The sequence below is a fragment of the Narcine bancroftii genome, chromosome 3 (genome assembly GCF_036971445.1).
Source record: "Narcine bancroftii isolate sNarBan1 chromosome 3, sNarBan1.hap1, whole genome shotgun sequence".
Taxonomy (NCBI): Eukaryota; Metazoa; Chordata; class Chondrichthyes; order Torpediniformes; family Narcinidae; genus Narcine; species Narcine bancroftii.
The window spans coordinates 143,154,413-143,179,109 of record NC_091471.1 but is presented as its reverse complement, the minus strand read 5'-3'; the positions used below and the strand labels follow the sequence as shown (position 1 = coordinate 143,179,109).

Here is a 24,697-nt window from a genome sequence, read left to right as displayed (position 1 = left end):
TGCACTCAATGTTACCAAAACTATGGAGCTGATTGTTGACTTCAAGAAAGCCAGAGATATATAATCCAGTGATCATTGGGGATCAGAGGTGGAGAGGTTCTTGGGAGTCATTATCTTGAAGGGTCTTTCCTGGACCCAACACACCAATGGCATGAAGAAATCACGTCAGTGCCTCAACTTCCTCAGGAGTTTGTGGAGGTTTGGTATGACAACAGAAACCCTGGTAAATTTCTACAGATGTGTGGTGGATCATGGTCTGGTATGGGAACACTAATACCCGTACGCGTAAAGCCCTTCAAAGGGCAGTGGACACAGCCCAGGACATTACAGGCAAAACAAGACCCTACCCACATTTAAGTACATCTATAGGGAACACTGCCGTCAGAGGGCAGCAGCAATCATCAAAGACCCACACCACCCAGCACACGCTCTGTTCTCACTGCTGCCATTAGGAAAGAGGAAAGTTCCACAAGACTCACACCACCAGGTTCAGTAACATTGCCACCCCTCTACCATCAACAAACTCAATTAGGAACTAATTTAAGGACTCTTACTTGTGCACTTTGCTCTCCCTGTATTAAACAATCAATTTGTTTATATTATCTATTTACAGTTCTTTTAATTGTTTACATGTTCACGCTGTGTTCAGTTTATTTTTTGCATTACCAATTAGTGGTAATTCTGCCACACCTGCAGGAAAAAGGAATCTCAGGGTTGTATGTGAATGTCATGTTTGTACTCTGGCAATAAATCTGAAGTCTGAAATTTGTTAAGTTTGATGCTGAAGATGTCCAGTGGCATTTCAAATGATGTACAGTGTACAAGCCCAAGGTTTGGTCGTCATAATTTCAAATTGTTACAAGATTTCTGTGACCTTAAGAAGCAAAAGAAAAATAATTATGGGGTTCAAATTTCAGATTTATTTGTCAGAGTAAAATCATGACATCACATACAACCCTGAGATTCTTTCTCCTGCGAGCGAGTCAAAATTATCACTTATTGGTAATACAAAAAAAAGTACTCAACATACACATGAAAACAAATTAAGAATTGTAAACAAACTGACTGTGCCATAAAGAGAAAAAAAAATCAATAAAGTGCAAAAGAGTCCTTAAATGAATCCCTAAATAAGATTGTTGTTGAGGAGTCTGATAGTGGAGGGGTAGGCCGAGTTCTGAACCTGGTGGTGTGAATCATGTGCCACCTATACCTCTTTCCTGATGGCAGCAGCGAAAACTGAGTGTGTGCTGGGTGATATGGATCCTTGATAATTGCTGCTGCTGTCTGACAGCAGCGTTCCCTCTAGATGTTCTTGGTGGTGGGGAGGGTTTTGCCTGTGATATCCTGGGCCGTGTCCACTACCTTTCGGATGGCTTAAAAGTCAGGTGTATTGGTATCCCCATAGCAGACCATGGATGCAGCCTGTCAGCACACATCTCTAAAAATTTTCCAATGTTTCTGGTGTCATACCAAACCTCTGGAAACTCCTGAGGAAATAGAGGTGCTGACATACTTTCTTTGCAATGCCATTAGTGTTTTGGGCCCAGTAAAGATCATCTGAGATAGTGACTCCAAAGAATCATACACCTCTGGATTTCCCTTTCTGAAATCAACAATCAGCTCCTTGGTTTTGGTGACTGAGTGCATCAATCAGCCAAGTTTTCAATCGCCCTCCAGTATGTTGACTCATCACCCTTTTTTATACAACCCACTACTTTATAGATGGTGTATAGTGAGTAGAACAGAGGGCTAAGAATGCAACCCTGTGGTGTTTCAGTACAGATGGAGATTGTGAAGGAATGTTCTTAACAATCCGCACTGGTCTGGAAGTGAGGAAATCAAGGATCCAAATATTACACGATAGGGTCTTGAGTCCCAGGTCTTGGAATTTGCTGATCAATTTTGAGGGAATAATGGTGTTAAATGTCAAACGGTAGTCAATAAAGAGTATCCTGATGTATGCATCTTTATTGTCCAGGTGTTCCAGGGCTTTGTATAGGGCCAGTGAGATGACATCCACCTGATGTCATAGACCTGTGGCTGCAATAGGCGATTTGAAAGGTTTTCATGTCTCCACTCAGACAGGAGCTGATATACTTCAACACCAGCCTTTCAAAACATTTCATCACTGTTGATGGGAGTACCACTGGTTGATAGACATTTAGGCAGGTTACCACACACATTGGCACCGGTAGAATTGATGTCTGTTTGAAACAGGTGGGTAGCACACCCTGCTTGAGTGAGATGTTAAAGATATTCATGAATATATTGGCAAGTTGGTCAGCACAGTTTTTTAAGACTCGGCCAGGCACTCCATCCGGACCAAATGGTTTCCTCTAGATGTTCTTGGTGGTGGGGAGGGTTTTGCCTGTGCTATCCTGGGCCGCGTCCACTACCTTTCAGATGGCTTAAAAGTCAGGTGTATTTTGAATGCTGATAGCAGACCATGGATGCAGCCTGTCAACACACATCTCTAAAAATTTTCACTCTTCTGAAGGCAGTCCACCCATCATCCTCGAATATGGACAGGTGGGATCATCAGGGGACATGGAAGTGTGCAGGGATTGGGGGAGGGGTTATTACTACTTGTTCTTGTGGTCGAATTGGGTGCAGAAGGAATTGAGTTTATCTGGGAGTGTGCTTTGCCATCTCTTATTGCACCAGATCTGATTTTGTGGCAGGTTATGCCATTTAGACCCTGCTACAGCTGTCAGGTATCTGTCATTGTTTCCATTTTCATCAAGAAACTCCATTTCACACAGGGGGTGGCTTTCCGTAGATCTCTGGACTTAAATGCCTGTGATCTGGTTCTCAAAAGGTTCCGGATTTCATTGTTCATCAAGGGTCCTCAATCATTGTTTTATTCTTCTGTTACAGAAAGGTGAAAACCACTTTTCGAGTTTGATATCATAATCAGTCTTTATTGCTACCCATTCTGGATCTGAACTGAGTAACAATACTGAGACCTGCAAAGACCACAACTTAGTGACAACAAAAGCCAAAGCACATTATTTTTTTATATTTAGACGTACAGCACAGTAACAGGCCTTTTTGGCCCATGAGGCCAGCCAATTACACTTAATTAACTTACAACCTCTAGTATGTTTTGAATCGTGGGAGGAAACCAGAGCTCCAGGGGAAAGCCAATGCAGACATGGGGAGAACATACAAACTCCTTTCAGACAGCATGGGATTCAAACCCCGGTCCTGATCTCTGACGTAACGGTGTTAAGCTAACCATTACGCTAACCGTATGAAGGATAAAATCTAACAATTTGCATTTGTGTAGCAGCAATTCCATTTCAAAGTTCTTCATGGTCAATGAAGTATATTGGGGCAATATTTACAATATTATATCTATCTTCTTCAGCATGATGCTGAAACAAGCCAATAAAGACCTCAACAATGAAGACGGTGTTTACATCCGGTACTGCATGGATGGCAGTCTCTTCAATCTGAGGCACCTGCAAGCTCACACCAAGACACAAGAGCAACTTGTCCGTGAACTACTCTTTGCAGACGATGCTGCTTTAGTTGCCCATTCAGAGCCAGCTCTCCGGTGCATGACGTCCTGTTTTGCGGAAACTGCCAAAATGTTTGGCCTGGAAGTCAGCCTGAAGAAAACTGAGGTCCTCCATCAGCCAGCTCCCCACCATGAGCACCAGCCCCTCCACATCTCCATCGGGCACACTGAACTCAAAACGGAAAACCAGTTTCATCTGATGCAAGGATCAACAAAGAGATAGACAACATACTCGCCAAGGCAAATAACGCCTTTGGAAGATTACACAAAAGAGTCTGGAAAAACAACCACCTGAAGAAACACACAAAGATCAGCGTGTACAGAGCCATTGTCATACCCACGCTCCTGTTCAGCTCCGAATCATGGGTCCTCTACCAGCATCACCTACAGCTCCTAGAACGCTTCCATCAGTGCTGTCTCCGCTCCATCCTCAACATTCATTGGAATGACTTCATCACCAACATCGAAGTACTCGAGCTGGCAGAGTCTGCAAGCATCGAATCCATGCTGCTGAGGACCCAACTGTGCTGGGTAGGTCACGTCTCCAGAATGGAGGACCATCACCTTCCCAAGATCGTGTTATATGGCGAGCTCTCCACTGGCCACCGAGACAGAGGTGCACCAAAGAAGAGGTACAAGGACTGCTTAAAGAAATCTCTTGGTGCCTGCCACATTGACCACCGCCAGTGGGCCGATATCGCCTCCAACCGTGCATCTTGGTGCCTCACAGTTCGGTGGGCAGCAACCTCTTTTGAAGAAGACCTCAAAGCCCACCTCACTGACAAACGACAAAGGAGGAAAAACCCAACACCCAATCCCAACCAACCAATTTTCCCTTGCAACCGCTGCAACCGTGCCTGCCTGTCCCGCATCGGACTTGTCAGTCACCAACGAGCTGCAGCAGACATGGACATACCCCTCCATAAATCTTTGTCTGCGAAGCCAAGCCAAAGAAGAAGAAAGAAATATCAGTGTATAATGTAGGTTTTATGTCCCTGTTCCAACACTGAAATGTGTCAATGCTGAACATATAGCTTTTGAATGGTGGAATCTCCCTAGATCTCTACTCAGTCCGAGAACACCTGGATATTAAGGACACCTATGTACACTACAACTCTGCCTTCAATACCATAGTCCCCAGCAAACTTGTACACAACTTCAGGATCTATTTTAGTTGGTTTCCATTTACCACTGATGTTCCACAGGGGTTAGTGTTGGGGCCGCTTCTTTTTACGTTGTATATAAATGATTTGGATTATGAAATGATGGCTTTGTGGCTAAATTTGCAGATATTCCCAATATAGATGATAGGGCAGGTGGTACAGATTGAACCTCTATTATCTCCTGCTCTGTGGTGGGGCACATTTTGAATCTGCTGCGATTAGTACAAACTCCTTAGTGACAGCAGGGGACTTGAACCCCAGTCCCGATCGCTGATACTGTAAAGGTTGTATCTGTTGCCGTTAGTGGAAACTCCTTACAGACGCATGGGATTTAAACAGCAGTCCTGATTGCTGGCACTGTAAAGGCGTTGTGCTAACTGCTACAGTAACTGGGATTTGATTTGTGATATATTTGAACCTTTTGGCTCAGAAAATGGGTCTGATTGAGGCACCTACCACACCTTTGACAGCTATTTTCTGTGCATTTTCTATTTTCCGGCATTTTCTGTGGACCGGTAATGGCCTGATCCCAATGTTGCTGGATTAAAGAAGTTCAATCTGTACTGAGGTTGCAGAAAGGTTGAAGAGAGAATTGGATAGATTAGGTGAATAAGAAAGAGGTGGCAGATAAAACATAATGCTAGAAAGTGTACAGTCATGCCCTTTGGTAGAAGAATTAGATGAGCAGACTATTATTTAGATGGGAAGAAAATACAAAATTCCAAGGTGCAAAGGGACTTGGGAGTCATCGTGCAAGATACCCTAAAGATTGACCTTCAGGTTGAGTCGGTGGTGAGGAAAGCAAATGCAACGATGGCATTAATTTCTGGAGGGATATCATACAAGAGCAGGGATGTAATGTTGAGACTCTATAAAGCATTGGTGAAACCTCACTTGGAGTACTGTGTACAGTTTGGGAGCCTTATTTGAGAAAAGATGTGCTGGCATTGGAGAAGGTTCAGAGAAGATTTACTTGAATGATACCAGGAATGAAAGGGTTAGCATATGAAACACAATTGTCAGCTCTTGGACTGTGCTCGTTGGAGTACAGAAGGATGAGGGAGTACCTTATAGAGGCATTTTGAATGCTGATAGGCCTGAACAGAGTAGATGTGGCAAGGATGTTTCCCTAAGTGGGGAATTCTAGGACAAGAAGGCATAACTTCAGGATAGAAGGGTGGTATCAATTTAAGAGAGAAGCAGAAATATTTCTTTAGTCAGAAGGTCGTGAATGTGGAGCTCATTGCCACGGGTGGCTGTGGAAGTGAGGTTGTTGGGTGTATTTAAGACAGAGATTGACAGGTAATTAATTAGTCAAGGCATCAAGGATTATGGGAAGAAAGCCAGGAAATGGGGCTGAGTAGAAGGATGGATCAGCTCATGATTCGAATGGCGGAGCAGACTCAATGGGCTACTGGGCCTACTTCTCCTCCTATATCTCGTGATTGTAACCTAAGCTTCAGAAATTCCTCTGCAACGATATCCTTGACTTCCAAACAGACTGCAATTAGTGAAGATGGGTAATGACATCTTCACAATCCCACTCAACACCAGAACTCCCCAAGGATGTGCATTCAGTCCCCTACTATACTCCCTCTAGACCAGGGGTGTCAAACTCAAATTCACAGAGGCCAAAATTAAAAACTGGGACTAAGTCGTGGGCCAAACTAAATATTGATTGAAAATTTTCAACAACATCTGCATGTTTTCTCTTCTTTCAACATATGTAATGTTAAACTTTTTCTGATTAAAATAAATGTTCAATAATAGTTTTGGTTAAACTCTTTCCAGAAGAAGCATTAACAAATGAGAAATAAAATATTCAATAAATAATATTTCTCTATAGCCTTTAAGTTCCTTTTAAATGTATTTTTTTTCACAAGCCAACAAGTCAAAAAAATAACAACTTGCTTCAATGACAAACAGGTTTGTCTTTTAAAATGATGAACATATAGTCTGCCTCCCACCTGTCTTGAAAGGTCCTGTTTTCTGTCTTTCGTTTGGCCATTTTTCGTAAGGGGTTTATTACATGTGAGTTGGGCGACAGGTCGCAGATACTAATGAAAGTAAAGAGAGGAGGTGGGGGCAATGATGCTTAAGAGAGTGACAGTAACTGGACTAAATAACTACCATCCAGTGGCACCGAACCACTATGATCATGTAGGGCTTTCAGTGACTGCTAATGTTTACCATCCAGCAACATTGGACTCGTTCCAGTTTTCCTACCATGCAAACCAATCTACATATGATGCAATAGCTTTGACCCTCCACTCCGTCCTGATCCACCATAAGAATGCCTCATATTCCACACTGTCGTTCATTGACTTCTACTTGGCTTTCAGCACAATCGTATTTCAAAGGTTGGTGGATAAACTGTCCTTGCTGGGATTCAATACCCCACTCTACTAAAATCTGCGACTGTTCATTCTGCTGATTCATGTCTACACTGCCAGCTTCAGTTCTAACAGAATCATCAAGTAGGCAGATAATACAACAGTGTTTTACTTCATCGGCAACAATGATGATTCGTCTTACAGAGGGGAGGTGGGAAGGCTTGCAAAATGGTGCCAGAATAACAATCGGAGTCTCAACGTGGACAAGACAAAGGAGACGACTCTGAACTTCAGGAGAATGAAGATCAACCATTCTCCCCTACACATCAATTGTTCTGTCATGGAGAGAGTGGAGAGCACAAAGTTCCTTGGCATGGATGTAAAGGATGACCTATTCTGCACTCACAACACCACCTCATTAGTCAGGAAGGCACAGCAGTGTCTATACTTCCTGAGGTTAAGGAAGGCAAGGCTACCAACCCCCCCCCCCCCCCCCACCCCTATCTTGACCACTCTTTATAGGTGAGCAATTGAGAGTGTTTGGTCTGGCTGCGTCATTGTGTGCTATGGCAGCTGCAAAACATTGGGCCAGAAGTCAATACAAAGGATCATCAAGATGCCCAAGAGGATCACTGAAGTCTCATTTTCCTCTATTAATGACATTTACGGGAGTGTTGCTTCAATAGGGCTCAAATAATTATAGAAAACCCTTTCATCCAGTACACAGTGATCCATTATTATCAAGGAGGTAGGACAAAATAGCATCTTCCTGCAGGCTGTGAGATTGATGAACAGTATCCTGTAACTGAGTAAATCATCCCAAAATATTTATATATATTTTTAAATTATATGTTTATGTATGTATGTGATTATCATGTACTTTGTATTGGGTATGTGAATGCACCATGGCCCAGAGAAATGCCGTTTCGATGCAAGTAGAGATTATAATAAACTTGACCTTGGTAATTCTCTTCCAAAGATGAACTATTAATCAATTCTACATTATCAATTCCTGGATCTGATAACCAGAAACTGCTTCCTCTGGATATTTTGATTACTAGAAATCTGTGCCAGAACGTTTTGCAATGACAATCAGAAAATGCAATACAAGTTAAAAAAAAATTACTTGCCAGTAAATATTGGAAAACCTTTGGATGTCACGGTTGGTGTAGTGGTGAGCGCAACAGTTTTAAAGCACCAGCGATCAAGACTTGGGTTCGAATCCCATGCTATCTGTAAGGATTTTGTACATTCTCTTCGTATCTGCGTGGGTTTTTCTCAAAGCCTTTGGTTTTTTCCCACCGTTTGAAACATTCCAGGGGTGTAGGTTAATTGGGTATAAATTTGGTGGCGCGGACGTGGGCTGAAATGGTATGTTACCATGCTGTATGTCTAAATTTAAAAAAATTAAAACCAGAGAATTTTTATTGTACTTTATCAGCTGTAGAAGATGGAAAGTATCCCAAAAAATGTTCCACATGGGTGGTGTGAATAGCATATCAGTTAGCACATTTCGAATGTTGAAAGACGGGGACAGAGTAGATGTAGAAAAGTTGCTTGCCATGGTGGGAGAATCTCAGACAAAAGGGCACAACTTCAGGATTGCAGGGCGATGCTTAGAATTGTGTTGGAATTTCTTCAGCCAGAGGGTGGTAAATCTATATAATTTGTTGCCACAGGCAGTTATCGGGTGTATAAAAGACAAGAGATAGATAGGTTCTTGATTAGCCTGGGCATCAAAGGTTACGGGGAGAAGGCCAGGCAGTGGGACTGAGTGAGAAAATGGATTAGCTCATGATTAAATGGCGGGGTGGATTTGATGGGCTGAATAGCCTCTTTCTGCTCCCTATGGACTTTATTGCTATTACAACAACAATAACCCAGAATCAAATATGGTGTTGTCTGTAAGGAATTTGTACATTCTCCCTGTGACCACATGGGTTTCCTCCAGGTGCTCTAATTTTTTCTCGCATTCCAAACACAGATGGGTTAGTAGCTAAATTGATCATATGGGTGTAATTGGGCAGTGTGGGCTTGTGGACCGGAAGGGCCTATTAATATGCTGTATCTCTGAACTTAAAAAAAATTAATCTTTAAATTCTTAACTTGTGTGATAAGTGAATGAGAATTAACAGGAAATTACTTCTAATATATTAAAAAATAAGACAAACATATGATGGTTATGAAAACTGAACAATTAAAATTTATTAGAGCCCACTCATTTTTATTTAAATCTTTCAGTTGTATCACCCTTCCTAGTACACATGAACACAGCAGAACTTGATTTGTAACAATAGGCTGATGCATATAGTTTATTCATTTGAATAGAACCCTCCCCTTCATACAAGCATCAAGTCAATGTTCAAGAAAATAATGCAAAACAATAAATGATTCGTTATTGACTATTAGCCTGATCTTTTTCTCCAGTAACATCCTTAGATGCCTTTTTTTTAAAGGATATATAAAGTGCATTATGGAGAAAAAACATACTTTAGCAATAACAACCCACTACAAAATGAAAATAATTGCAACACTACAGATGAGATTTTTTTTTAGTGAATGCATTATAACTAATAATACAACGACATCGTTTTTACCTCTATACAGTAGAAGTCCAAAAATGTAGATGCCAGAAATCCAGAGCACCCTAGAATCTGCACTCTCAAACTTTTTAACTTTAGCAGGCTATTGTGTACGTGCGTGCATGCATAAGTGCCACAGATGCACAGCGGCATTTTAATTTTTCTTTAAACTGTTTGTTTTGATCAATGAAGCATACTGAATTTGCTGATGAATAAACTCTCAAAATTTACTTGTTCATCTCTTCTTTATTCCTCCTTAAATTTGAATTTTAAAAGTACTGCCCGAGAATCCGGACCGACCCAATCCCCGAGCTGTCTGGATTTTTGAACTTCTACTGCATTACAAAGTTATCTTGGAAGTTGAAGCATCTGGCAAAACGCCAACTAGAAAAAGGTATTGTAATCATTGCACAATCTATTTGCACACTTGAATTAATGCTAACCAAACGAAGCAATTATTTGGAATATCACTGATAAAATAAGATGTAGTGAGATTATGCTTTGATTTCTGCTTAATTGATTTTAATGTCCTTAAAATTGTGCATTTATCTCCAACAACAGAAGAAAAATTTCTACCTTGGCATCAAAATAATTGTCGCCTGACCTATTCTCTGCATTGAAGCTTTTCAAAAAAATAAGGGGTTTTAACATTCATCTTTAATGACTGTAATTGAAAGTGACCCATGTACAGTAAATCCCCCGTTATCTGGCACCTATGGAGAATGGAACATACTGGGTACGTGAATTTTCTGGTTGTTTGAGACTGTGTGTGGGATGATTAGCAAACTCACCGACGGGATGGAACCAATTTTAAACTTTTGGATTTATTACCATTTATTTTCTGCCTTATTTTTTGCCAGTTGCTTGAATTCCAGATAACAGGGATTTTACTGTATTAAGAACTAAATATTAGATTTAAAGAAACTCAAATGATAGTTGACCATAGTTTCAGAGATTTATTGGAGACCTTGTTTAGAAAAAGGGTAGTTACCTCATTATACAACAGTCACAAGTAGAGAAATATTGCACGGACATCTATATTCATGGATAGTTTCTTAAATATTTTGTTCTTATATTAATAATGTAAAATGAATGACCTTCTGTGTGGTAAATATTTTGGAAACTTAAAATTTACTGAGTATGAATCAATGTATAGTTTTCATCATTGCAAGGTACACAAATTATGTACCTGAATGAAAACCCCAGTGATGTAAATGACGTAAAAAAACCAAAAATGCCATAAATATCCAGAAACTCAGGCAGCAAACAACAGAGGTGCAGTGAATGTTACTGTAAATGAGCTTTAATTAGAACTGAAGGAGCTAAAAAAATACATTGAGAATGGAGACCAGAAGTATGAGAATGGGTAGATATGATGGTTGGTGATCATATTGAATGTCAGAGATTAAAAGGCAAAAAACGTTTCCAGCTCTGATGAAAGGTCATTCATATATAAAGATCAATTGCATTAACAGATCTTAATTGACTGAAATAATTCCAACATTCTTTGTTTTTTTTCCCCCATACATATCACTTCCACAGTATTTTTGATAATATACAATACAAATGTATCTTTTCAGACTAAGAAAAACTTCTCTAGGCACAAATCAAATGCCATCTGCAAATTTGCTGATGCCACCATGGTCATCAGCAGAATCACGAATGGCGATGAGGAAGCGTACAGAAGTAAGATAGATCATCTAGTTGAGTGGTGTAACAATAATTTTGCACTCACTGTTAGCAAAACTAAGGAACTGATTGTGGTCTTCAGGAGAGGGACATCCGGAGAAAACGAACCAATCCTCTTTGAAAGATCAGTGGTGTAAAGAGTTAAGAACTACAAATTCCTGGGTGTCAACATCTCTGAAGATCAGTCCTGGGGCTCCATGTCAATGCAATCACGAAGAAGGCTCACCGGTGGCTATACTTTGAGAGGAGTTTAAGGAGATTTGGTATGTCATCAAATACTCTTACAATTTAAAAAAATATATATACATACAGTACAACTCCAATTATCCAAAATGGTCAGGACCAGGCCCATTTTGGATAAATGGGTTTTTTGGAGTACTGGCCATTTTTTAAAAACAGCCTAGTAGCAACAGTAAATGTGTTTAAACAACAAACAAGGGAAGCGCTTTTTAAGCATTAAAATAAGCATTAAGCATTTAATTCTCACCAAAAAAAAATGGCCACCACTGATCACCAACACCTCCCCACCGAGGTCTGCTGCTGTCGGCGCCAGGTGCCTGAGGTCCGTTGCTGCTGACGCCAGGAGCCCAAGGTCTACTGCTGCAGGCACTGGGAGCCCGAGGTCCCTAGACAGTTTGGTACTGAAAAAATTTTAGATAATTGAGGATTTTGGAGAATCCAATTTTGGATAATCGGAGTTGTACTGTGCATATACATGTATATTTTCTTACAGTAACATTTTGGCCCATGAGTTGGTACTGCCCTATTTGCATCCAATTAACCTACACCCCCAGTAGGTTTTGAACAGTGGGAGAAAACTGGAGCCTTTGGAGAAAACCTACGCAGACAAGGGGAGAATATACATACTCCTCATAGACAGAGAGGGATTCAAACCCAATCCCGATCACTGGTGCTGTAGAGGTGTTGCACTAATTGTTACACCAGCTGTGCCGCCCAACAGGTGTACCATGGAGAGCATTCTGATTAGTTGATTCACTGTTGGGTATGGAGGTGCCAATTCAGACGACAGAAAAAAACTTCAGAGTTGTGAAATCAGCCAGTGCCAACATGGGCATCAATCTTTATTCCATTGTGGACATCTATAAGAGGTGGTGTCTTAAGGAAGCAGACTTTATCCTTAAGGACCCTCACCACCTAGGCCATGCCCTCTTTACAGTGCTACCATTAGGAAGGAGGTACAGGACCCTGAAGACACTCAACGGCACAAAAAACAGCTTCTTCCCCTGCCATCAGATTTCTGAATGGACAATGACCCACAGACAACTACCTCCCTTTCTCTTCTTTTTGCACTTTTTTTTAATATATGGAATTATTAACACCTTCAGTATTGGCACCTGTAAAAGTGCTGTATCACCATGATTTTCATGTCATGGTCATGACAATAAATTCTAATTCAATTCAGAGTTTACTTTTAAATCTTATTTCTTGACATCTTTGTAAAGTTAATGGCTTTAGTGCAATAGTGACAAAGCCAGTAACCTTTTTTTTGATTACTGAAGTCCTCAAATGCTCATAACCTGAAGAATGAATAATTGAAATTACATTTGTGTATTTCTGAAAAAAAAGTTACATAAAATGGAATTACTTTAAACAACATACATAAAATGTGATTGTGATTTATTCAAATATAATATTTGATAAGTAAATCTATTTAAAGACATTCAAAAATCATGGATTTAAATGATTCTTCTTTGCAAAACCCACAGTTGTAAAGAGCTCATAGCACTGAACAACAAAAAATGATCTTCCTGAACACTTTTGGGAGTATTTTATGGAGTTTGTACTGCGGATCATGAAAATCACCTTCAAATTTTCCTACCATGTACCATTTTTTAAATATAACCTACTTTTGTGATTTCCTGACATTTTAAGTCTACTTCAAGCCGACAAAAAATGAAGTGGAAAATTTGTTTTCTGCATTCACACTTGGACTTCTTCCCTGCTGATCCTGGTACACTCAGTGACGAACATGGTGAAAGGTCTCACCAGGACATGGCGACCATAGAAATGTCATATCAGGGCAACTGGAATGTTGGACACTATCACAAGAGGCATCAGGGCTGAATACAATCAAAAACCAGTGGAAAAACATTTTTAGGTCAGTTGACTAACACAATATGTCAGCAATATTATGCAAAATTCAATAAGTTAATTTAATATTTCTCCAACTTTTACATGATACAGCAAATCTGAAATAATCTCTGTGTTTGGCTTGAAGTTGTCTATCATAATCCCCAATTATTTTTTCAGGATTTTGGAAAAAAAAGGTTGTCCAGTACAACTCCGATTATCCGAAATCAGATTCTCCAAAATCCTCATTTATCTGAATTTTCTTTGAAGACAAACTGACCTCACAGGTTGAAAAAAAATCACCCAACCTGAAATTAGAGCAACGATTGTCCTCGTTTCAGGTAACTCCCTACCCCATCTCTTTCCATTTCTTCTTTACCTTCCTCTACTGACTTTTCTAACTCTCCCTCTCAAACCTGCATGTCACTGTCTCTCTGATGCAAGTGGTCGGAAGAATTCTTTGTTCCAGCGACATCAAGGAGAGTGGCCTCCTGGCAGCAGCAGGAACGTCGGGCTCCCGGGTAGGAGTGGGGCATTCGAGCTCCCAGGCAGGACTGGGGTCTGGTGGGGAGGTTTTAATGGTCAGTGGCAGCCAGCATTTTTTTCTGAGATTTAAACATTATTTTAATACTTAAAAAGCCTTCCCTTGTTGTTTGTGTTTGTTTAAACAGTGTTACAAGTGATTTGTTGCTGCTACTGGGCTGTTTTTAAAGAAATGACCAGTTCTCTGATAAAACCATTTATCCGACATAGGCCCAGTCCCAACCATTTTGGATAATCAGAGTTGCACTGTACTAATTATTATAATGCACAGAAGTTGCATCCTCTATATACATAGAATTTTTTTCCAGGCACCAATCTAAATTACCTTCTAAACTGAACTGTTTTGGAAGTAATAAAAATTCAAAATTAATACAACATTAAATCCGCATAATTTAACACAAATACAATCCAGAAATCACCCATAAAAAAGATTCATCTTATCAAACTTTCTTGTCAATTATGCTGCGATCAGAACTTTCCTGTTATATAAGCATTAAAGAGGATCACATGTTCAAAATATTAAGCTATAGCTTCTGATAAGCCGAAATTCTCATGCATTCTTTCAAGAATCATATAATTACTTCAGACATACTTGATTAATCAAGAATTTGAAGTATAGTCAAAATGTATTTTTTGACTCAATTAAGTTAACTACTTCCCTTCTGAAGTGTGACCCAATTTCTCGCAGGCTTTATTAACCAACTATCCTTTAAAAAACTCAAAACACAGCCATTTGGATGCTATTCCCAAAGTATCCCAGATTTCTACACAGATTAGTTGGCAAATGACACTCTGAATCTTGATGCCACTGTACAGATTTCTTTTTCTAATGGAGGTAATATACAAATTTGAGTAAGATTGCATTCATTGTTCAAAAATTATGAAGCTTTCGAAGGCTGGATGAACATTTTCAGTTGAATTATATTTGCAATTAAATGAAGATCTGCTCATCCAGAACACGTTAACCATGATAACTTCAAAATGACTCAAAGAGCTTTCTGTCGATTTTTAAAAAGAAATTCAATTTTATTTAATGGAGTGATTCAAAAGTTCTCAAATTACAGAAAAACCCATGTTGTTCAGAATTCAAGCAAAAAATAATAGGTAAAAAAATATATACAAGTTTAAAATTGTATAGATAAATGTGCTCTGAACTAACACATAAGATGTGAGCAAATATGCCGCTAGCAGTGTGCTCTGGTCATGCTTTGCTCGTAGCAACTGTTTGAATAAAGTTGTGTGAAACACCAATGGCATCACCCTGGATGAAGAGCTGCTTGATGCTGCTCACTGTTGGGGTGACTTTATGAAAGTTTTTCATTATTCCTGCTTAGTGAAAGTTGTCTCAGTCAGAGGCTTTATCTGTAAACTGGAGGGGGGTGGGATGGTTGGGAGTGGAGGTTAATTATCTACTATGTTATTGTGAACCTTTTGGGCTGCTCTGTGGAGGGGGAGGAGCCTGCAGATGCAGTGACAGTTAAATGTGACTGAAAATAACGTAAAATGCTTTAAGATTTATATATTCATGCAAGTGAAGTTTGTTCAGTGTAAGTACAGTAGAGTATTTTTGTCTTTCAAACTGTTTACTCTGAATGCAGGACTATTAATTAGACACTGTAAGTGTAAGTCTCAAGTAACCGGGAATAACACTTATCAGGCATCTACCAATCCCCATAGGTGCCAGATCCCAGGGGTTTTACAGTACTATCAACTCTCCTTTCCTGTGCCTTTCTCTTGTATACACATTTTATGACACAAATAAATAAAGGTCAGTTTAAAAAAAGGATTTTATAGAGATATTCAGAGGATAGACTATGGAATTCTTAAATACACAACTTCAAAATGTTTTCATTCTTTAACTGTAATTCACCATATGAAACAAATGTAATGGGCTTTAATGTGAAAGGAGAAAATTTACCTGTGCGAATAGATATTAGGCTGGATTTCCTTTTAGAAGCCTGAGCTTTCCAAAACTTGATTACAGTAACAATCAATGCCATTTCAAAGAAAAATGAGATTTGATGTCTTAGGTAAAATTCATGCATCCCTTGCATCTGTGTAGATCGCCAACATGGAGGAACATAATTAATTTAATGATAAAGACAGATTGCTGTTGAAGTGGATGCAAAAAATCCTGAGATGAAAAATAATGGTAAGGTGCCATCTTAAAGAGATGAATGATTCTTCCTCTTCAAGAGTGATGCAAGTGGAACAATATTATGCCTAAATTTAGAAACGGCAGTTAATTAATTAAGGTGAGAGATATAAAAACTAATACAGATCATAGCTGTTGAAGCTGAGCTAGCCTCTTTTGGAATGTGATGAGATGTCATGCAAGTTCCTCCGATCAGCAACTTGATAAGACCACATTAAACAAATTACTTTGTCAATGCCCTTTTTGACTAACCTAAGTATCCAAATCTGAAGAAACGTTCCCGCCAATAACTTCTCCATTGGTTAATGAATCAGTGCAAAGCATTACTTCATGGCCAACATCTGTTGGGACCATTCTCTCTTCTCTCTCCGATTCATTCTTCTATCTCTATCACTTACTTACTCAGTCATTCATTTACTCTCAGCATATTCTTAAGCACATGCAGGAGATGTGACACTTGTCCTTTGATTTATTCCTTTCTGACCATTCAAAATGCGAACACTCCTTCCTGATGCAGCAGCAATTCATTGCATTTCTTCCAGTTTAGTGCACTACGGATTGGGTATCTGCATTTTGGCACACCTCTCTTCATTCTGCAAGATTGTCACTTTAATTCTTCATCAAACCCACACATCTTGTGCCTTTTACATTCAGTTTCAATGGGACAGTTCAAGCTTAAGGAATGAAGCTCATTTTTGGACTGGTAACACTGTAGCCCTTAGGCTTCAAAATGGCCATTTCTGATGCAACCTCATCAACCTGTAAATTTAACTCCATTTCTAATGTTTTCATAGACACTATTTGAACTGCAGAGTCCTTCTAGTAGTCACATTTATTCTAGATTTCCAGCAACTGCCATACTCCATATCTCATAGTTCCAGCTTTAATTTCCCTCCATTTCTCTGCAATTAATGACTTTCAACACACCCTCTGAGCCTGCACCACTTCCATCACTTGAATGTCTCTTTTGGTGTCCACTCCATCGCAGACAGTCCCATACTTGCTTTTAGCCTGCTCCCTCCCTGAAATACAGAATGTACAAGTTTCCAAACTTTTCTCACTTCTGATAAGAAGTCATAGACTTCAAACATTAATGGTTTTGCTCTCCACATAGATGAACTGCTATGTATTTCAATCATGGTCCATTTTGCTATTTGGGAAATGATTCCTGCATAAAATTACTTAAACTTTATGTCCTAGGCTTGGTGAAAAGGACATAGTAGATTTTGATAAAATAAATCAATCTAAAATGCCAAGGACAATAGAAAATGACAAAAATTTAGTAGAAAAGAATTACATTTAAATTTATCCAGATATTCAAACTTTGATAAAGTTTTCTCTGTACAGAAGCAGCATGGTGACATTACTTTTTAACAGTTAAGTCTCCAGATGCAGGGGATATAGTGTACTACGCAAAGTGCTGGACAAACTCAGCAGGTCACAGATCATCCATAGGAAGTAAAGGATATCCAATGTTATGGGCTGGACCCCAGCATCAAGGTAGGAGCAAAAAGCAAGCAGGTGTCTGAAGAAAAGAGTAAGGGGAGAAGGGGTGCACAGGCTAAGAGGTCATAGGTGGATATTAGTGGGAAGGCAGAAGAGAAAAAAATTGAGGATGGGGGTGCAGGGTTGTGGGTCCCAAACTGGCAGGCCAGAAACCTGCTGGAAACTTCTAGGGGTTTCCCCTCCCCATCCTATCACTTTTCAGCTTTTTTCTCTTCTCCCCTCACTGATATCCACCTATGACCTCTTACCTTTCAGCCTGTGCTGCTCATTCCTCTCCTCCTCACCTCCCCCCCACCCCCTCCACCACCACCACCCTTTTTTTCAGGCACCTGCCTGCTTTTTGCTCATACCTTAATGATGGAGTCAGGCTCAAAAGTTTAGATATCCTTTACTTTTATAGATGCTGCCTGACCTACATTACAATGAAATTACTTATGGCACCAAAATCAGTTGGTGGGGTACTTAAACTTTTTTTTAAATCTGGAAAACAGGAATAGAGATCTGCCAGAGAAAAGGAAACCAGAATGTACAACAGAGCTTGTGACTTTTATAAAGATTGTCCTATCAGTAAAGGCCAATCCCCTTAAGCCTCTGAATAGAAATCTTTCAAATTCTTTAGTCCTTTACATGCATCTGACTCTCTTTAATATCAATTATGTTTCAAGTTAACTAGTTTTCATATTTTATTGGCAAGTTAACATTTTCAACATTAATCAGGCTCCAACTTGAAAACAGTGAGCTGCTGGTCTCCTATGCTCCAGTTCCTTTTTTAGAATACTTCAACTCCTATACACAAGGAGCATCACGAAAAATAAGATCTCTAAAAAAGTTTTAACATCCTCAAATCAATGCACCACTGACTTTTCATATAGTTATACTGTTCTTGGTCGACAAATGCACAAGACCGATTTTAACATCTGAACATTAAGTAATGATTATATGGGATCCACTGGACATCATAGAGCTTGTAATTTTCTCCAAACCATGAACATTGAAAGGTTCCCTATCATGAGTGTTAAAATCTAAAGACTCAATAAACGAATAAAAGCAGTAGTTTAAAAAAATATACAACCTCTGTTGCTTTGTGGGAATTTCTCAATCCTTATAGACAAAAAAATTGTATTGATGATATGCTTTATAGTATTAGATTCTTTTCTGCAAGGGAAGGAGCTGTATGCAAAAAGGCTGCTATAGAATTTCATGACTTGAAAAGTCATTTATTCAGACAGTATAATGATCTGTAATTTTAATACATTTTCATACATTTTCAATGTACAAAAAGCTATTATGATAGATATCAGCAACTTAAATTCAAATTACATGAAATATGAGAAAATTCTTTTGAAGTACAGCAGTATATTTTGCAAATTCATTTTTGGCAGAGGTCAGTTTGTGTAAAATATGCTGCAAAACTGAATTTAGTTTTGATTTCTATCTCTTAAAAGATGTGAGTATGAAGCTGGTGGTTTACCCTTTTTGGCCACTTACTCAGCTACTGTGTTAATGGCCACAATGTCACAGATGCTGACAAGTATCACCCATACTTACAAATATTCACAAATCCCAATCGACCATGACATCATAGAAAGCAAGTGGGCTGTTAGTGGAACATTCATTCCATCTAAATCTCCAGCAGAGCATATTGCTTATGGACAACATTTCTGTACAATACTATTATGAACTCTTCTAATGGCCAAAAACATCTCAAGAAATGGCAAATGAACTTCAAGAAGTTTTCTTTTAAACCGCATATGCAAGCTGCTTTGTTGAACAATTATTGCGCAAAAAACTTTACTTAATGCTGATCACAAAACAGTGACTGATTCACAAGATTGCAGAACTTGGAATCAACTTTAAAATTCAGTTCACAAATTCAAAGCACCGACTGAATGATTTAGTGTTGAGGCAGTGATTCCAGATATCCTTTAATCCAAATAGGACCACACTCTGGAAAAGCAGGAATCAGTCACAAAAATAAAATTTAAAATATGGATGAACTGTCAACCATCATTGAAAATATAAAATAAAAAATACATACAATTGTTATTTTCTTCTTAGCTCAGCCACTGAATGATGTTACCAGCTTGTTTAAATGTAGAAATGAGGCAAGTAATAAGCTTGTGGATTCTTTGTGAAGAAAACTGACATCAAATGCTAAACAATTTGTGTCTAAGGAGAAGTAAACGATTGTCGCTAATGCTTCCACAATCATTCTTGTCTGAATGTACAGGACATTTGTTGCAGTCAATCTGTGGGCTTGTCTGAACCACATCATTAATCCTTCTCTAGGGTTTCACTTCCTCGCAATCTTGATCAGTAGAGAACTCCATGTCAGAAAGTCCAACTTCAACAGCCAGAATCAGCGAGGTGTCTGAATCACTGCTCACAATTGGTCCTTCGTCATCTTAAAGAGAAGAGAAAGAGAAGAATAATATGCATTTAATCAACCCATGACAATAATAAAATTAAACAGAAGCTTTATGTAACTAATCATTCATCCTTTCTATTTGAATGTATTTGGAAATCTTGCACAATAAATTTGTGCTTTAATTTGTAATGGAACTTTACCTTTCCAATCAACAATAAAAAAAACACATTAGCAGAGGCTTTGATTATTAAACCAATCTATAATTTTAGAAGATTGGAAATCTTCAACTGAATGAGATGCAATTATCCAAATAACATTGGACAACAAAAATTTTGTTTCCTCTATACTTTTATGTGTATTTTATGGATTTTAGGCTGCTGGTCATGAAAATTGCCATTAAATTTTCCTATCATGTATCTTTTTTTTAGCTGTAACATATTTTTGTGATTTTTAAAAATATATATTTTTCCCATACATGTAATTGATAAACTTTCAAATAAACAAATATTGACTGAATTTAAAATTACAATGATTACATGGTGGTTTTATCCCACTCTCTCCTCCCACTCAGAAATTATACCAGGAGAAAAAAATATAAGTGTAATATATAGTTATATAAAAGAAAGAAAAATCGTTTCCTGGATTGCATGAAGGGTCAGTTCGCACACTGAGATCCTACTGTGTTTGTACAGCCATTTTAGGGAAGAAGATTAACACAGGTCTCAATAGGCCGGAAGTACATTTTACATATTTACCCCTAAACTTTGCATATTCGGACTCCAAATTTGTAAAAAGGCAGGATATTTATTTCTTAAATTATATGTAATTTTCTCCAAAGGAATACAACTTTGAATTTCTGCATTCCATCTCTTCATACCTAAATATGTGTCTGATTTCCAAGTCACTGCATTTAATTAACCTATGACAGTAATAAAATTAAACAGAAGCTTTAAGTAACTAATCATTCGTTCTTTCTATTCTAAAATTATATAAGATTTCCATTGCTAATGCCATTTTAATAAATTTGACGGCAAAATTATCATTTTAATTTCGGTCTTGTTCCTTCTATAATTCCCAATAAAAATAGGTCTGGATTTTGCAGAACTATGTAGCAGTAATTTGTTCTAATACATTTCCTAAATCCACCCAAAAAGACCTTATTTTAGAACGTGACCAAGTAGAATGTAAAAAGATTCCTATCTCTTCACGTCTAAAACATTTATCTGATAAATCTGATTTAATTCAATTTTTGCGACATTAAATATAATTGATGTAGATGATTGTATTGAACTAATCTAAATCTTACATTTATAGTATTTGTCATACAATCTCAACAAAGATCTGACCATCTTTTCTCATCAATTGTAATATTTAGATCTGCCTCCCATTTCTGACTAGATTTATGGACTCCCTGTTTAATAGTGTGTGTTTGTAATAAAAGGTACATTACAGGGATAAATTTCTTGGTATCACCTCTCCTGATAAGAATTTCCAAATCACTACAAGCCAGTAAAAAACAATGTTGGACTTCACTTTCCCAGCGATATTATCTCAATTGAAGAAAGCAAAAAAAGTGCATTCTGGGTTATTCCATAGTTATTCCTTAATTGTTAAAATGACATCAATTGACTTTGCTCATAACAATATTCTATATTTTTAATGCCATTATGAAACCAAATATTTAAAATTGGTTATCTTTAATAAAAGGTATAAGATTATTTTGAATCATAAGTGTCCTAGGTGATAATTGCCCTTTTGTTCCAATTTTGTTATTTATCTTAATCCAAATAATAATCAAGTGTTTCAACAAAGGTGCTTCTTAATTTTGAATCCCATGTGCATATAAATTCCTCTGCTATTTTCTCTCCTATATTTTCCAACTCTATTTTGACCCATGCCAGTTTTCCTGATCCCTCAAAAAAAGAAGCAAGAAATCTCATTTGGAGCCACTTGATAATAATTCTTAAAGTTAGGAAGCTGTAAATCTCCCAATTCATATTTCCACATTAATCTTTCTACAGAAACTCTTAACATTTTACCATTCCAAAGAAATTTCCTTATATGTTTATTTAATTTTTGAAAAAGACTTTTATGGTAATAGTATTGATAAGGTTTGAAAAAGATATTGTATTCATGGAAAAAATATTCATCTTAATACAATTAACCCTTCCTACTAACGTTATTGGCAGGGTGGTCCATTTTTAAAAAAAACCCTTTTCAACATTTTAAGCAATGGTAAGTAATTTAGTTTATAGAAAGTGTTTAAATTATTATCTATCCAGATCCCTAAATATTTAATTGCCTCTTTTGACCATTTGAGTATTGAGTATTTCTTCGACAAAGGCAATAATTTCCTTGTGTAAGGGACATAATTTCACTTTTGTCCCAATTTATTTTATAACCTGACATCTTACTATATTCTTCCAGATTTAGATTTAGTTTCTGTAAAAAAGTTTCAGGTTCTGTCCAATATATTAAAATATTATCTGCAAATAAACTAAGTTTATACTCTTCTTGTCGAACCTTAAACCCCTTAATTTCTAAATCACCCTTAATTACCTCTGCTAGTAGCTCTATAGCTAAAATAAACAGAGCTGGGGATAAGGGATAGCCTTGTTTGCTAGAGCTCGCCAACTGAAATGGAGTGGGCTCTTGTCCATTTGTTTCTACTTTCACTTTAGGGTTATTATATAGTGCCTTGATCCAGTTTATAAAAGTTTGACCAAATCCAAATTCGACTAGCACTTTAAACAAGAAGTCCCACTCCAATCTATCAAATGCTTTTTGCTGCATCTAAGGCCACTGCTGCACTCAAATCTTTCCTTTTTTCTGCTAAATGTATAATACTGCTTAACCTAGCCACAATGTCCACTGATTGCTTCACTTTTCACAAATTCTGTCTGATCCATGTTTATCAATTTGGGCCATAATTTAATAACTCTATTCACCAATATTTTGGCAAGAATTTTGTAATCTCCATTTAATAATGAGATAGGTCTACACAATGAAGGTTTTAAAAGATCTTTATCATTTTTTTGGTGTCACAATAATTATTGCTGTTGAAAATGAGTCTGGAAGAGTATGAGTCATTGATGCTTGATCTAACATTTCCATAAAAAATAGGAATCGATACGTCTTTAAATTCTTTATAAAATTCAGGTGGGAAACCATCTTCCGTCAGGGATTTATTACTTTGTAAAAAAACATATTGCTTCCTTTCCCTCTAATTGTGTAACATGTGCACTCAATTCTGTTTGTTCTTCCAAATTTAATTTAGGTAAATTTATTCTAGATAAATATCTATTTTATTATCATCTTTTAAGGACTCTGAGCTATATAGAGGATTTGGAAAGGCTAAGACTACTACAGGAGCATTTTGGCAACAAGCATAAAATTGCTACAGCTTATATGGAGAAGGCTCTTTCATTGTCGTCAATAAAACTGGATGACACAAAGGCTCTATAGGCATATGCCCTCTATCTAAGAGGATGTTGTAATGCCACTGAAGGTATTAACTATGAGTGCCGATGGGTCCTTGTGTCCTTGTCAACCCATTTGCAGATAGAAGGATACATCAAAAAAAAATCCATGTTATCCAATAAGGTAATTTCAAGCAACATGGCATTGAAAATGGCACAGTTCTTCATTGTTCAAGCGGATGCAGAGCAAAGGAGGGAATTGGATAACCAAGCAAAAGAAATGCCCCCCCCCCCCAACTCACATTCCACCTTAAGCAATCCCTATGCTAAAAGTGCTCTGTGGTTGTTAAAGAATTGCTTAAGGTTGTATGTGAATGGGAAGGGAAGGTTGAGAATCACTGCTCTAGACCCAATTGTTACTGAAATATTTTGCTTGAGAAAAATTGTAATTGGCCCATTTCCTTTGGAGTTATGAAACCGTGCACCTAACGAGTCACTTAGGTATGATTAAAACAGTGGTTTTCATACCTTTTTCTTCTCACTCACATACCACATTAAGCAATCCCTTACTAATCTCCAAGTACTTATGGCATAGGGAATACTTAAGGTGGAATGTTATTAGGGGGGGCAGTTTGAAAACCACTGAGACATGCCTAATAATATGTTAGTCATCATAAGGAAGTTGCCCTACCGGCTGAGGGATATATGGAGAACTGTGGCTTGCAAGTTCCAAACAAAACACAAAGAGTCTAACAGCCTGAATGCACATGAGATTGTCCGATCACAGAAGCTAAGTAGGCTCAGGCCTGGTCAGTACTTGGAGGGGAGATTTCCTAACTAGACCCATTCAAGAACTTCAAAATTATGGATTTGTATACTATTTGCGAGAGCTGATTGATGCACCAGAACCTATAATGAGCTATCTTTGTGAGCAGTATAGAGTTTATGATGTTCCTATAGGAACTGCTAAGATTAAATTGATGATTAAAAAGGTGACAAAAGAAACTTGACGCCATCAGATCTAAATAGAAGGATACATCAAAAAAAAAATCCATGTTATCCAATAAGGTCATTTCAAGCAACATGGCATTGAAAATGGCACAGTTCTTCATTGTTCAAGTGGATGCAGAGCAAAGGAGGGAATTGGATAACCAAGCAAAAGAAATAACTACAAATAAATGCAGTGGAATCACGCAATGCTGAAATTTCTGAGATGTACAGGCATCTTGAGCAGAAAGATAACAAACTGAAGACTAAAAAGAAAGAACTTTTGGAGATGAAGAGTAAGAGAAGACAAATAGAACAAAAAAATCAGCACAAAGAAT

General features: G+C 37.9%; 1 protein-coding gene and 2 long non-coding RNA genes across 5 annotated transcripts in view; 2 read left to right on the top strand and 1 right to left on the bottom strand.

The window, feature by feature from the left end:
* LOC138757647 (uncharacterized) overlaps window positions 1-10,452 on the top strand; it is a 122,221-nt gene extending 111,769 nt beyond the window's left edge. Inside the window, exons 2-3 of the long non-coding RNA XR_011353784.1 lie at window positions 9,878-9,995; window positions 10,163-10,452. This is a non-coding gene — a long non-coding RNA (uncharacterized lncRNA). The remainder of the gene's footprint in view (window positions 1-9,877; window positions 9,996-10,162) is intronic.
* Window positions 10,453-11,185: 733 nt separating this feature from the next.
* On the top strand, window positions 11,186-16,225 carry LOC138757648 (uncharacterized). The gene is made up of 4 exons (XR_011353785.1): window positions 11,186-11,287; window positions 11,373-11,553; window positions 13,562-13,722; window positions 15,987-16,225. It is a non-coding gene; the product is annotated as an uncharacterized lncRNA (long non-coding RNA).
* A 2,566-nt stretch (window positions 16,226-18,791) lies between these two features.
* Window positions 18,792-24,697, bottom strand: part of rnf150a (ring finger protein 150a) — a 167,551-nt gene continuing 161,645 nt past the window's right edge. The window contains exon 7 of one of the 3 annotated variants that reach the window (XM_069925302.1): window positions 18,792-19,989. In XM_069925302.1, the coding sequence (XP_069781403.1) occupies window positions 19,871-19,989 (119 nt within the window). In that variant the 3' untranslated portion in view covers window positions 18,792-19,870. The remainder of the gene's footprint in view (window positions 19,990-24,697) is intronic. The other 2 variants (XR_011353783.1, XM_069925303.1) reach the window with 2 other exon arrangements.